General features: G+C 52.5%; 1 protein-coding gene across 4 annotated transcripts in view; it reads left to right on the top strand.

Moving 5' to 3' along the window:
- Positions 1-50: 50 nt before the first annotated feature.
- The window catches only part of THAP4 (THAP domain containing 4), a 41912-nt gene continuing 28747 nt past the window's right edge, over positions 51-13215 (top strand). The window contains exons 1-2 of one of the 4 annotated variants that reach the window (XM_060624420.2): positions 51-158; positions 2201-3381. In XM_060624420.2, coding sequence (XP_060480403.1) covers positions 82-158; positions 2201-3381 — 1258 coding nt within the window. In that variant the 5' untranslated portion in view covers positions 51-81. Of the gene's footprint in view, positions 159-548; positions 813-1196; positions 1298-2200; positions 3382-13215 lie in introns of those variants that run through there. The other 3 variants (XM_060624422.3, XM_060624419.2, XM_060624421.2) reach the window with 3 other exon arrangements.

Consider the following 13215-nt stretch of genomic DNA (forward strand, 5'->3'; position numbering starts at 1 on the left):
CTCCCCTCGGGGCGGTCCCGCTCGCGGCGCGGCGAGGCGAGGGCCGGAGCCTGGCGGCGGCGCGGCGGCCTGAGGCCCGAGATGGTGATCTGCTGCGCGGCCGCGAACTGCTCCAACCGGCAGGGCAAGGGGGAGAAGCGCGCCGTCTCCTTCCACAGGTAACGGGGCCCCGCCCGCCACCGCCCGGCCGGCCGCCCGCGCGGCCCGGCCGGCCACGCCCCCGCCCGGCCCGGCCCGGCCCGGCCCGGCACCGCGGGGAAACTGAGGCCGCGCGTGCCGGCCCGAGGCGGGCGGCCCTCGGTGCGCCGGGCCTCGGGGCCGGTCCCGCGAGTGAGTCAGCGCGGGGCGCTGTGTGACCTTGGCCCGGGCCGCCGTCTCTGGGCCGGGCGTCTCGGGCCACCGCGGCCACCCCGGCGCCCACCGGCGGCCGCTCTGCGGCCACCGGCCTTCCGCCCTTCCGCCACCGGGCACCTACCCCACGCCGACATGGAGGCCACCCGGCGCCCACCTTACGGCCGCCACCACCCTCTCTCACCTCCGCCCCGCGGCCACCCTGCGCTCCATTGATTCGGGCTGGCCCCGCCGGTTTCCAGACAGTGTGTGCTGGAGACGCTCTTAGCTTAGTTGTCCTCTTGCGTTTGCTGTGACTTTTGTGCTCTTTCGATCGCGAGGGAGCCTGCCTTGAGTCGAGTGATCAGGACTGGGGCCGAGCAGATGCAAGTTGTGCCTCGAGGACTGACACGCGCTGCCACACGCTCTGCCAGCAGCAGGGTCCCGGCGGTGGCGCCGAGAGGTGGCCCTGCCGCTCTCAGGTGCGTCCCTGGACAGTCGTGCTGGCTGCATCCTGCGCACCAGCAGGGCGAGGCCCGCTGTTCACAGGGGGGGGGGGGGGGGGGCTTCCCCGGCCCACTCTTGGAGCCGGCGCTCCTGGCCGCTTCTTCCTGGCCGGGCCTGGCCCCCCTCTCTGAGGGATTCTGGAAATGGGCCGCTCAGCCCGTCCTCTTCCCTCCGACTCGCTCCCTGGAAAGCCTCCGTGCAGACACTTGTGTTTCTGTTTTAAAAACTTGAATCCTGTTGGTTGCCGGTAGTTTGGTTGAGAGTTCTCAGGGGGTTGTTTTCTTCAGTTGTTACAATCTATCAAAAGAGCTGATAGCAGATTGTTTTAGAGGTCAGCCACCGTGCTTTCTGGAGTTTTGTTCAGACCCTGTGTCCGGAAACTTTTGATACTGCTTTCACAGATGAGGCAAATCAGTGCAGAGTCGCTTCTCTTGGCCGGCATCCATAGTGGTCTTCGCTGGTAAGGGCAAAGGGTATGGGGATCAGGGTCTTGGGGAAATGGGCTCACAAAACATTGAGGAAGTGTGGAAGGTCGCGTTGCATCGGACTTCCTGGGGTGTTAGTATCTGCCTGGCCCTGGTCCTGGTCCAGGGTGGCCTCAGGTGGGGCTGAGACGGCCCTTGGGAGGAACCACCCACCCCACCCCCAGGGCAGAGTTTGGTCCGACTTTTGTAAATAGGGATCTTGTCTAACAATGAGAAGAAACGACTGCTAAGTGTTGTCGTGTTTTCTAGGAGCTAGTTGCTTTTTAAAAGACACTTTCGCTCCCGGCAGTGGAAATGTAGTAGAAACCCGGGACTGCAGCTTTGAATTATCCTCAGTTGCTGGAGTCACAGCTCTAGCTGTGAGGGTCGGGCTTCAGGCAGGCCGTCTGGGATGCTCTCCTGACCCCTTGCTGGCCAGCGCCTGACCTGGCCCCTAACTAGGAGACCAGCCGTCCCTGTTTTCGCACCTGGCATCATGCCTCCGAGGCACACCAGGAGGGCAGTTGTGCTGTGCGTTTCTAGGAACTATTCCCAGGGCTTCCCCAAGCCTTTCCTGTAGTCGGACGCCCTCCTGTGCGATCTCTCCGAGCATTCTGTGTCCCTACGGGACATTCACCACAGCCTGGGAGGAGTTACCTTCGTTCTCTGCCCTACAAACCGTGAGCTCCTTGCGGGCAGGTGGTGAGGCTGGCTGGCTTCTATCTCACAATCACTTACAAGCAGAAGGTGTTCCTTACGTTTTTACTTAAGTTTTAAATGAGTAAAGTCAACGCGGCGTTGGGTATTTGCAAAACCACTTGTTCGCTTTCGTGATTGATATGAATTTAGGAGGAGACATTTAGCTCTTTTTTTCTAATTCTCTGTCATTCTTCCTGCAGGTTCCCCTTGAAGGACTCAAAGCGTCTGATCCAGTGGTTAAAAGCTGTTCAGAGGGACAACTGGACCCCCACCAAGTACTCTTTTCTCTGCAGTGAACATTTCACCAAAGACAGCTTCTCCAAGAGGCTGGAGGACCAGCATCGCCTGCTCAAGCCCACGGCCGTCCCCTCCATCTTCCACCTGCCTGAGAAGAAGAGGAGCACCGGAGGCCATGGCCGCACGAGGAGGAAGGACACCAGAAAGGCCTCGGCGGGCCTGAGGGGACACGCGAGCGGGGCGGACGGAAAAGGAGCTGCAGGTGCGTCGTCGTCCTCAGGTGCAAACCCAATGGCCAAGCCCGGGGCCCGGAAGGTGAAGCAGGCCGCGCCGCAGGGCGAGACCGCCCCCGGGGCCGCCCAGGAAGCCGCCGGTCGGGAGCGGGCGCCGCAGGCCCCAGCAGGAACTCCGGCCGATGGCTCGGCCGCCGCCGCCGCCACCAGCAGTCAGGGCGCCACCAGCAGTCAGGGCGAAGCAGAGGCGTCTGCAGTAGACGCCGGCGGTGAGAGCGCCGCCGCGCCCGACGGAGGCCTGGTGGACAAGAGTGGCATTTCCGTGGATGACTTTACCCCGCCAGGGTCTGGGGCCTGCAAGTTCATTGGCTCGCTTCATTCTTACAGTTTCTCCTCCAAGCACGCGCGAGAGAGGGCGTCTGTGCCCCGAGAGCCCGTTGACCGAAAGAGGCCGAAGAGAGACGTGGAGCCCGGCTGCAGCGGGACCAGCCTGGGGCCCGACAAGGGCTTGGCCCAGAGCCCCCCGAGTTCATCGCTCACGGCGACGCCTCAGAAGCCCTCCCAGAGCCCCTCCGCCCCTCCGACGGACGTCACCCCGAAGCCGGCGGCGGAAGCCGTGCAGAGCGAGCACAGTGACGCCAGCCCCATGTCCATCAACGAGGTCATCCTGTCGGCGTCGGGGGCCTGCAGGCTCATCGACTCGCTGCACTCCTACTGTTTCTCGTCCCGCCAGAACAAGAGCCAGGTGTGCTGCCTGCGGGAGCAGGTGGAGAAGAAGAACGGCGAGCTGAAGACCCTGCGGCAGCGCGTCAGCCGCTCCGACAGCCAGGTGCGCAAGCTGCAGGAGAAGCTGGACGAGCTGCGGAGAGCGAGCTTCCCCTACCTGAGCAGCCTGCTGCCCCTGAGCCGCGGTCAGTACCGGCCTCGCGGCCCCCGCGCCGCCCGGCCGTGGGAGGGGGTTCTCGCCGCGTGGCCGCCGGGCCCCGGGCACCCGCGCGTCTCGGGAGGAGGCCTCTGTCGGAGCTGCCCTGGGAGACGGAGAGCCGGGTTGGGGCCCTGCCTCGCGCCAGGGCACCCGAAGGGCGTCTGTGGCTCTGAGGGTTGGGCCGATGGGAGGGGAGGCCTGTGCCGTCTGCCGGGGGAGCCAGAACCCCCAGTGCGTGGCTTCCCACCGGCCGGGGGTGGGGGTGGGGCATCCGCTCCCGCACCCCTCACAGGAACCACGGTTCCAGACGAGTTGACCTCTTGACGTGAGTGCAGTAGGCTCAGCAAGCTATTGGAAGAGCGGTAGGAGACTCTTAAAATCGTGGGGAGTTTCTTTCCGTTAGTGTTTTGAGGAATATCCTTGAAGTTAAATCGTTTTGAACGTCAATAGTTACTTTAGTGCGCCTGCTCGTGCTTTCTTTCAAAATAAAAAACCTTAGGGGCGCCTGGGTGGCTCAGTCGGTTAAGCAGCCGACTTTGGCTCAGGTCATGATCTCACGGTCCATGAGTTCGAGCCCGGCGTCGGGCTCTGTGCTGACCGCTCGGGGCCTGGGGCTGCTTCGGATTCTGTGTCTCCCTCTCTCTCTGCCCCTCCCCTGCTCGCTCTCTCTCTCTCAAAAGTAAATAAACATTAAAAAAAAATTTTAATTTAAACATCTATTCAAGTAGAATGTATTCTGTTTTATAAAAATTAAGATGCTACGGAAATAAGGGGGCTTCAGAAGTGGTGAAAATTCCTATTTCTCACTTATCTCTGACCTTCTAGTGCTTTTTAAAATTTCCTGTATGATATTTTAGATTATCGTCTATGTTGTCACATACGTGTCTTTCAACCTATAGGTACAGGCAGGTTGGATATATATTTTGTGAGTTTCTCAGCTACGTTTCTACTTTTCACCCTGCCTTTCTACTTAGTACTTGTAAAAAACTGCTTTCTAGATATTCTCTACATTTTGAGTGTTACGTGTTTTACCTGTTAAGTATACATGGAAAACATTTTCCTACTTGTTGTTCATGTGATCTGGATCAATATTTGTCTTCCTGGGTGTGACGAACACTTCTTTGGGAAGAGGCTCCTAACGTGACGGGCTGGGACGTCCTGGATCCCAGGGCAGCAGCCGCGCTCAATATGAAACCAAAGCAAGAAAACAGCCCCATCCTGTGCAAAGTGCACGCTGGGGGAGGGACAGCCCCAGCTGAGGGTCACCGACGTGCTTACTGGTGGATGTAGACCCGCTCACTACTTTACGGTACCTTCTCCTCCTGGCCAGACTCCCAGGGGCCGTCACTGTTTCGGGTCTCTCCTTTGCTCCATTGAGCGAGGCCGCCTTGTTTCCGCTTCATTAATCCTCACTTCTTTCTGCTTTCTCCACTGGTACTTGGTTTTCTTGGTTGTTCTGGCTCCTGGGGGGAAGAGGGTGTTTCCGGATGCCTGCAGGTGGAGGTGTGTCCGTCCCATTGGCCCGAGAGGATTTGTCTCTTGCAGCTCTCATCGCTGGTCGAGAGGATTTGTCTCTTGAAGCTCTCATCGCTGGTCGTTTCTAAATAGTTTCTAATTTCAGTCTGTGTTCCCTCTTTGAGTTATTTAGAAGGGCGTTGACATTTTTCAAGTTGGGGGAGGGGAGCTAATTTTGTTGTAGGGTTTTTTTTTTTTTTTGGCGGTTTTAAATATTCCATTAATTTCTTTCTTTCAAAATGTGTGTTTTTAATTCCAGCGTAGCTGACATACAGGGTTGCACGAGTTTCAGATGCACGGGGCAGTGGTTCCCTAGTCGTGTACTTTCTCCGCGCATCAGGACGAGTGTCCTGTCGATCCCCTCCCCGTTTCTCCCAGCCCTCAACCTCCTCCCCTTTTTTGTGATTATTTTTAAACTTTATTGCTTTAAGGTCGTATTTGGTTTTTGGCCCCTTTCAGGATTTCGTTGTGGCTTAATATGCAGCTTGTTGTCGTGACTGTTTCGCTGTGGTTTGAGAAGAATGTATCCTCCCCGCTTGTTGGTTCCATGGCTCTCTGTCTCACTGAGCCTCCGTCTGGCTTGTTAACAGGTCTGTGTCCTGACTCACCGAATCCCTTATCTCGGGGACAGAAGGGTGACGTGCCCGTCCTTCCTGGGCGTCTCCTTGGTGCTGCCATGCGTCCCGTGGCCCTGTGTGAGACGTCCAAGTGGTCCTGACTGTTACCACCACGGAATGCCCCTTTCTGTCCCAATTTGAGTATTCTTTACCTGCTTACTTTTGAAAGCTTTTTATATTCCTCTATCTTTTAGCTATATTTTAACCCAATCTGAGAGTGTTTGCATTTTTTTAATAAATTTTTTTAAACGTTTATTTATTTTTGAGAGAGAGGGAGAAAGAGTGCAAGTTGGGGAGGGGCAGAGAGCCACAGAATCTGGAGCTGTCAGCACAGAGCCTGACATGGGGCTCGAACCCACGAACCATGAGATCATGCCCTGAGCTGACTGAGCCACCCAGGCGCCCTGTCTTTCCTGCCTTTAGAGTAATCCATTTATAATTGTGATTATCGATAAGTTGGAATCTGTGCCTGTTGTTTTGTGTTTTAATTTGTTAGGCTTTTTCGTTTCTTTTTCTGTGCTTCTGGTGGATGTCTCTCAGCTTTCGAAGCTAACTGTTGAAGCCCATCTTTCTGTGGTGCTTCGAGCTTGGGCCGCTGGGTTCCACAGCCCAGCGCCTCCACGCTTCTGTCCCGCCCCCCTCCCCCACCCGCCTGGACCGTGCGTGTCCTCTACTCCCGTACCCAGGTCTCCTCTGTCTAGGGGCCTAGGGGCCGTAATGAGGTGCAAGCACACGGTTGGTGGGTCGCTTCACTCGCCACCGTTTGTTGTTTGCTGCCTCTCCAGAAAGAGTTAATGGCATTTTTGTAAGTCCTACCCTCGTAAGGTTTTGAGAGGGGTTGAGTTTGAAATGCTGATGCCAGGAAACCATCCATTCTCTCAGAGTTGCCCGTGTGTGCGTGCGTGTGCGTGTGCGTGTGTGTGCGTGTGTGCGTGTGGTGTCAGGATGAGGTCAGGGGTATTTAAAGCCACGATTGAATGGGGTTTCCTGGAGAAGCTGTAGCTGGGGAAGGGGAAGGAGCCAGGCCCGGCCCGGGAGCCGGCTGTTTGCGGAGATGCGGCTGAAGAGGGCCCCGGAAAGGGAGAGTGAAAGAGGGAGCGTGGGGTCACGACAGCCCAGAGGGGAGATGAGGGTAAGCAGCTGGGCTGGGCCCAGCTCTGATCAGAGTGGGGAAAAGATGGCTGGGCTCAGCCACACGGGGTCACTGGTGACCGCGGTGTCCTTGGAGCGGTGGGAACGCTGCTGGGTCGGTCTAGGGCGGGTGAAAGGCAGCACTGGGGCACTTTAAGAGGGTTGGCCGTGAAGAAGTGACTGTGGGCAGAAACCCCGGGGAACGTGGCTCTCGGGGAGACTTGTGTTTGTGACGTGGGGATCAGCAAGCAGGTGTCCGTGCTGCCTGTGGGTGGGATGGAGAGCAGGAGTCATGGGGGCCAGGAAGGAGAGTGCTGGGCCCTGGGGAGGTGCCCGGAGAGGGGGCTGGTGGACAGGGTGTCCCAGCGCCTCTGCCCGGTGCGCCCGGGGGGGTGGGGCCGGTGGCTGGTTGGCAGGGGAGGGGAGGGTGCGAGAGGTGTTGGGGGGCGGCAGTGGGAGGGACAGCGGGCACCCTGGCTTCGTCTCCAAGGAGACGTGCCTGGAGCCTCCCGCTCAAAATGTCTTCTCTCTAAATGGTTTCCCTCCCAGGCTGTCACGAGTTTGTTGGTCAACGAAGGAAACTTCTTAGGGATTTTATGTCGAAGAGGCATACGCGTGTTTATTCCGCCCAATGTCTTTAGCCAGGCAAGCCCTTTATTTTTGGACAGATTACCTCCAGCGGGGCAGCTGGGCCAGGGGTCTGCAGGTTCTGGGTTCAGAGCCCTCCAGGAGGCGGGTGCTGATTGGCCTTCTCACAGGGTGTCCACAGGGAGGACTTTGTCCCTCCTCCGCCTGCCTCCCGCTGCTGTTTCTAGCCTCCAAGAGGACTTCTGTGAGCCCAGCTGTTCGTCCTTACCAGTTGGGAACTGACATCGATACATCGTTACCAGTCATCTTCCCCTGGAGGTTTACTGTCTTGTACTTGGATTTTTTTTTTTTTTCTAATTTTGAGAGAGAAAGCAGGAGTCAGGGAGGGGCAGAGAGACGGGAAGAGAGAGAGAATCCCAAACAGGCTCTGTACTGTCAGCACAGAGCCCGACACGGGGCCCGAACTCACAGACCATCAGATCGTGGCCCGAGTGGGCCCTGAGCCGCCCAGACACCCCTTGGATTTTGACAAGTGGGCGCCCGCGGTGATCCCGTGTGGTGCCGCGCAGAAGAGTCGCGTCCCTCAGCATCCCTGCTCTTCTCGTGGTCACCCCTTCCCTTCCCAGCCCTGGCACCACCGGCCTTCCTGGTGTTTCTGTAGTGTGGGTTTTTCCAGAGTGTTCCGTGGTTGGAGTACACGGATGCCGTGGAATCGCAGGCACAGCTTTTTCAGGGTGGCCTCCCTCCCTCGGTACGTGTGCTTCAGGCTCCTCTCTGTGGCTCGGTAGCGCATCGTCTCACCTTTTTTTTGCACTGACTTAGAATGTACACAACAAGGGCCGCCTGGTGGCTCAGTGGCTCGAGCGTTGGACCCCTGACTTAGGCTCAGGTCACGATGTCACAGCTGGGCTCCGCGGAGACCGCACAGAACCTGTTTGGGACTCTCTCTCTCCCTCTCTCTGCCCCTCACCTGCTTGTGCGCTCTCTCTCTCTCTCTCTCTCTCTCTCTCTCTCTCAAAGCAAATAAATCAACTTAAAAATGCATGCGTACATAGCAGCGATTTACCGCTTTTAGGTGTGGAGTTCAGGGGCGTTAAACGCGTTCTCCTGGTCGTGCAGCCACCACCATCCATCCCCCAGAACTCACGTTAATCTGAAGCTTGACCCGTGTGAAAGCGTAACGGCCCCGTCTCCCCTCCCCGCCGTTCCGATGTCTGCTGTGTGATGTTGTCGGCTCCCAGCGCCTCCTGGAAGAGGAATCTGGCGTGTTGCACCGAACGTGACGCGGATACGTTGTGGCGTGTGGCAGAATTTGATGCCAGCGGAACCATCCCGTTGCCCTGCGCGGACGCACTGTATCTTGCTCATCCGTTCATCTGTCAGTAGACGTGGGTTGCTTCCACGTTTTCACTGTCGAGAGTGCTGCTGCTGTGAGCGAATCTCTCTTCGAGACCCTACTTCCAATTCTTTTCGGCATACTCCCAGAAGTGGAATCGCCAGATCACGGGGTATCTTGTGTTTAATTTTTTTGAGGCGCTCCAGTACTGTTTTCGGCACGGACTGTACCAGTGTGCATTCCCACCCACGGAGCAGGGGCTCCAGACTCTGCATTCTCGCCATCACTTGCTGTCTTCTGTTTTCTTGATTCCCGCCGTCCTAGGGCATGTGAGGTGGGCCCTCGTCGTGGCTCTCATCGGCATTTCCCTGGTGATCAGTGGTGATCAGTGATGAGCATCTTGTCATGTGCTCAGTGGCCACTTGTGTGTATCTTGGGAGAAGAGCCTCGTTTGCCCATTTTTGAGTCTGGTTGGTTGTCTTCCCACTGCTGAGTTTGAAGACTTCTCTGTACATTGGGGACCTCAATCTCTGATCAGAAGTATGATTTGCAAATATTTTCTCCTATTCTTTGGGGCACCGTTTTATTCTATGCGTAGTGCCCTTTGATGTACAATTTTATTTTCACGAAGTCATATTTGTCTGTCTCTTTCTTTTATCACATGTGCCTTTAGTGTCCTATCCAGGAAATCATTGCCAAGTCCACGGTCGTGAAGCTTTTGTGCTGTTTTCTTCTAAGAGTTTTACTGTTTTAAGTCTCACAGTTAGATCCTTGATCTACGTTGAGTGAGTTTTTTTTATGGTATAAGGATCCAACTTCATTCTTTTGCATGAGGACGTCCAGTTTTCCCAGCACCGTTTGTTGATAACGTTCTTTCTCCATTGAATGGTCGTGGCACCTTGTCAAAATCAGTTGACCATATACAAACAAGGGTTTGTTTCTGGATGCTCTACGTTGCATTGGTTTCTATGTCTGTTTTTATGCTAATACCACACTGTTTTTATTACTGTGGCTTCATAGTGAGTGCGGAAATCAGGAACTGATTCCTCCAGTTTTGTTCTTCTCCAGGATTGTTTTCCTCGCTGTTCTGGGTCCCTGAGATTCCGCGTCAATTCTGTCTACAGACAGTGTCCTTGGGATGTCCATAGGGATTGCATTGAATCTGCAACTTTGTTTGAGTAATATCAACACTGTGACAGCATTAAGCCTCACATGAACAGAGGATGTGTGTCCATTTATCTCTGATTACATGGATGTCCAGTCCCAGCACTGTTTGTCAAGAAGACTCTTCTCCATACAGTTGTCTTCGCTCTTTTGTCGAAAATCAGATTCATGAATTTGTGTGAATCTTATTTTTTTGTAACGTTTATTTTTGAGAGAGTGACAGAGTGCAAGTGGGGGAGGGGCAGAGAGAGAGGGAGACGCAGAATCCGAAGCAGGCTCCGGGCTCCGAGCTGTCGGCACAGAGTCTGACGCGGGGCTCAAACCCACGAACCGTGAGATCATGACCCGGGCCGAAGTCGGACGCTTAACCAACTGAACCACCCAGGCGCCCCTAATATTTATTTATTTAATTTCTACACCCAACATGGGACTTGAACTCACTACCCTGAGATCAAGAGTCACGTGCTCTTCTGACTGAGCCAGCCAGGCGCCCCTGTGTGTGAATCTGTCTCTGGACCCTGTTGTGTCACTTGATCTGTGTATCTGTTGTTCTGTCAGTCCCATGCTGTAGTGGTTACTGTAGCTTTTAGTGAGTCTTGAAACAGGACTGCGAGTTCTCCAGCTTTATTCTTTTCCATGAGTATTGTGTTGGCTGTTCTGGGTCTTTTGGCTTGAGAATCAGCTGGTCGATTTCCACAAAATAGCTTGCCGGGATTTTGATATTGGGATTGTGTTGAATCTATAGATCAATTTGGGAAGAATTGACATCTTAACAATACGAGTCTTCCTGTGTATCAACGTGGAAAATCCACCCGTTTATTTAGATCTTTTATTTCTTTCATCAAAGTTTCATATTCTGGGTTTTTTGTGGGTTTTTGTTTTGTTTTGTTTCTGCTGGTGTGTAGGAAAACAATTGACTTTTGCATGTTAACCTTGTATCCTGCAACCTTGCTGCTTACTAGTTCCTGGAGTTTTTTGTGAGTTCTCTGGGATCTTCTACATGGACAGTCATGTCATGTGCAAACACAGATGGTTGTTTTGTTTTTGTTTTGTTTTTTTTCTGTCCCAAACTGTATACCTTTTATTTCCTTTTTTTTATTACATCAAGTAGGACTTCCAGTGCAATGCTGACTGTGAGTGGTGCTGAGCTTAGTAGGAAAGCTTTTTGCTTTCCCACCATTAAGTATGATGTTGGCTGTAGGGGCTTGTTAACGATGTTGTTTATTATTCCTAATAATAATATTTGTTCCTAGATTATTGAATAGAACTTTTATCAGGAATGGGTGTTGGGTGTTATCATGGTGAATAACTCATTTATTTATATTTTTGGATTCAGTTTACTAAATGCTTGTTAAAAATTTTTGTGTCTGTGTTCATGAGAGGTACCCATGTGTAGTTTCCTTTCTTGTATGTCTTTGTCTGGTGTTGGTGTCAGGGTAGGGCTCACCTTCTACCTTCTGTAAGAGATTGTAGACAACTGGTATTAACTGTTTCCTGAATTCTGTGGTGGAATTCACTGATAAGCCCGTCTAGGCCTGGGGCTTTGTTTCAGAAGGTTATTAATTATTGATTCAGTTTCTTTGATGGATGTAGGCCTATTCAGATTATTAGTTCCCTTGGTGAATTTTGGCAGTATGTGTCTTTCCAGAAATGCATCCATTTCACCTGAGTTACCAAATCTGTGGGCATAGAGTTTTTCATAGTAACCCTGATTGACCTTTTCATGTTCAGAGGATTGGTAGTGATGGCCCCCTTTTATTTATAATATTGACATTTTATGTTTTCTCTTTCTGTCTCTCTGTTCTTAGTTAACTGGGCTAGATGTTTATCCGTGTTATGGATCCTCTAAAAAACCTTCGATGTTGTTGATTTTATTGTTTGTTGTCTTTATTTTCCTGTTTTCAATTTCATCGGTGTCTCTTTTTTTTTCTGCTTGCTTTCAACTTAATTGTTCTTCTCTTCCTACTTTCCTAAGGTGAACACTTAGATTATCAATTTTAGATCTTTCTTCTTGTCTAATGTACTCAGTGCTATAAATTTCCCTCTAAAGATTGCTTTTACTGCACTGCACAAAATTTGATAAGGTATATTTTTCATTCTATTTACTTCGAATATTTTTTTCTTTCTCTTGAGGCCTCCTTCTTGACTCACCTGTTACTTAGAAGTGTCTTGTTTAATCTACAAATATTTGGGGATTTTTCAACTACACTGCTGTTACTGATTTCCAGTTTAATTCCATTGTGGTCTCAGAGCATACTTTGTATGATTTCTACTCTGTTAAATTTGTTAAGATATGTTTTATGGTCAAGAATGTGGTCTGTCTTGGTAAATGTTCCATGTGAGCTGGAGAAGATTAAGTGTTCTGCTGTTGTTGGATGAAGCAGCATCCTAACCTAACCTAACGCTAACCTGTTAGGGTTCTCCAGAGAAACAGAACCAGCAGGGTGTATACATACGCGTACATGACAGGAAATTTATCACAGGAATTGGCTCCCGTGGTTAAGAATGACAAAATTGGAGAACCAGGAAGGCTGAAGGCATAGTCTAGTCCCTGTCCAAAAGCCTGAGAATTGTTGGGGGATGGAGGGGTGGCGGGAGGGCGTGAGTCCTGGACCAGCACTGATGTCCCAGGACCACAGACCTCCCAGCTCTAACTGCAAAGTCACCTTTCCTCTGCCTTTTTGCTCTATTCAAGCCTTCAGTGCCCACCCACCTAGGGGAGGGCCCTCCACTTTACTCAGTTCACAGGCTCCTATCTTCCCTAAACACCCTCGGAGGCACACACACGAGTAATGTCTTACCAGCTTTCTGGGCATCTCTTAGCTGCATCAGACCGACATGTGACATTACCTATCTCGGTAGCGTACGGACGTCACTTACATCCAGCTGATTGATGCGGCCCTTGAGTTTGGCCAAGTCCTTCCTGATTTTCTGCTGCTGGATGTGTGCATTTCTGACAGAGGAGTGTCAAAGCCTCCAACTGTAACAGTGGATTTGTGTGTTTCCTGTTACAGATCTGTCCGTTTGTCTCGTGTGTTTGAATGCTCCCTTGTTAGGAACGTAGACATTAGGGATTCTTATGTCGTCTTAGAGGATTGACTCCTTTGTTATTATGTAACGTTCCTCTTTGTGGCTGATAATTTTTCTGATCCTAACGTCTGTTTTGTTCTGAAGTTAGCATTCCTCCTCCAGCTTCCTGTTGATTTGTGTCAGCGGGATAGATGTTTCTCTGTCCCTTTCCTTTGGTCTATGTCTTTATACTTAAAGTGGGTTTCTTATGGACAACATATAGTTGGGTGTTTTCTAGTCTCCTGACTGTCTTCTCCCTCCCGTTCACATTTGAAGTGATAATTGCTGCAGTGAGACTAAGCGCTCAAATTTGTGACTGCTTCCCGTTTCTCTTCTCCCCTTTTCCACCTTCTCTGGCCTTGATTGAGCATTTTGTGTGATTTCATTGTGTCCCTTTCTC

This window comes from Panthera onca, chromosome C1 (genome assembly GCF_046562875.1).
Source record: "Panthera onca isolate mPanOnc1 chromosome C1, mPanOnc1 haplotype 2, whole genome shotgun sequence".
Taxonomy (NCBI): Eukaryota; Metazoa; Chordata; class Mammalia; order Carnivora; family Felidae; genus Panthera; species Panthera onca.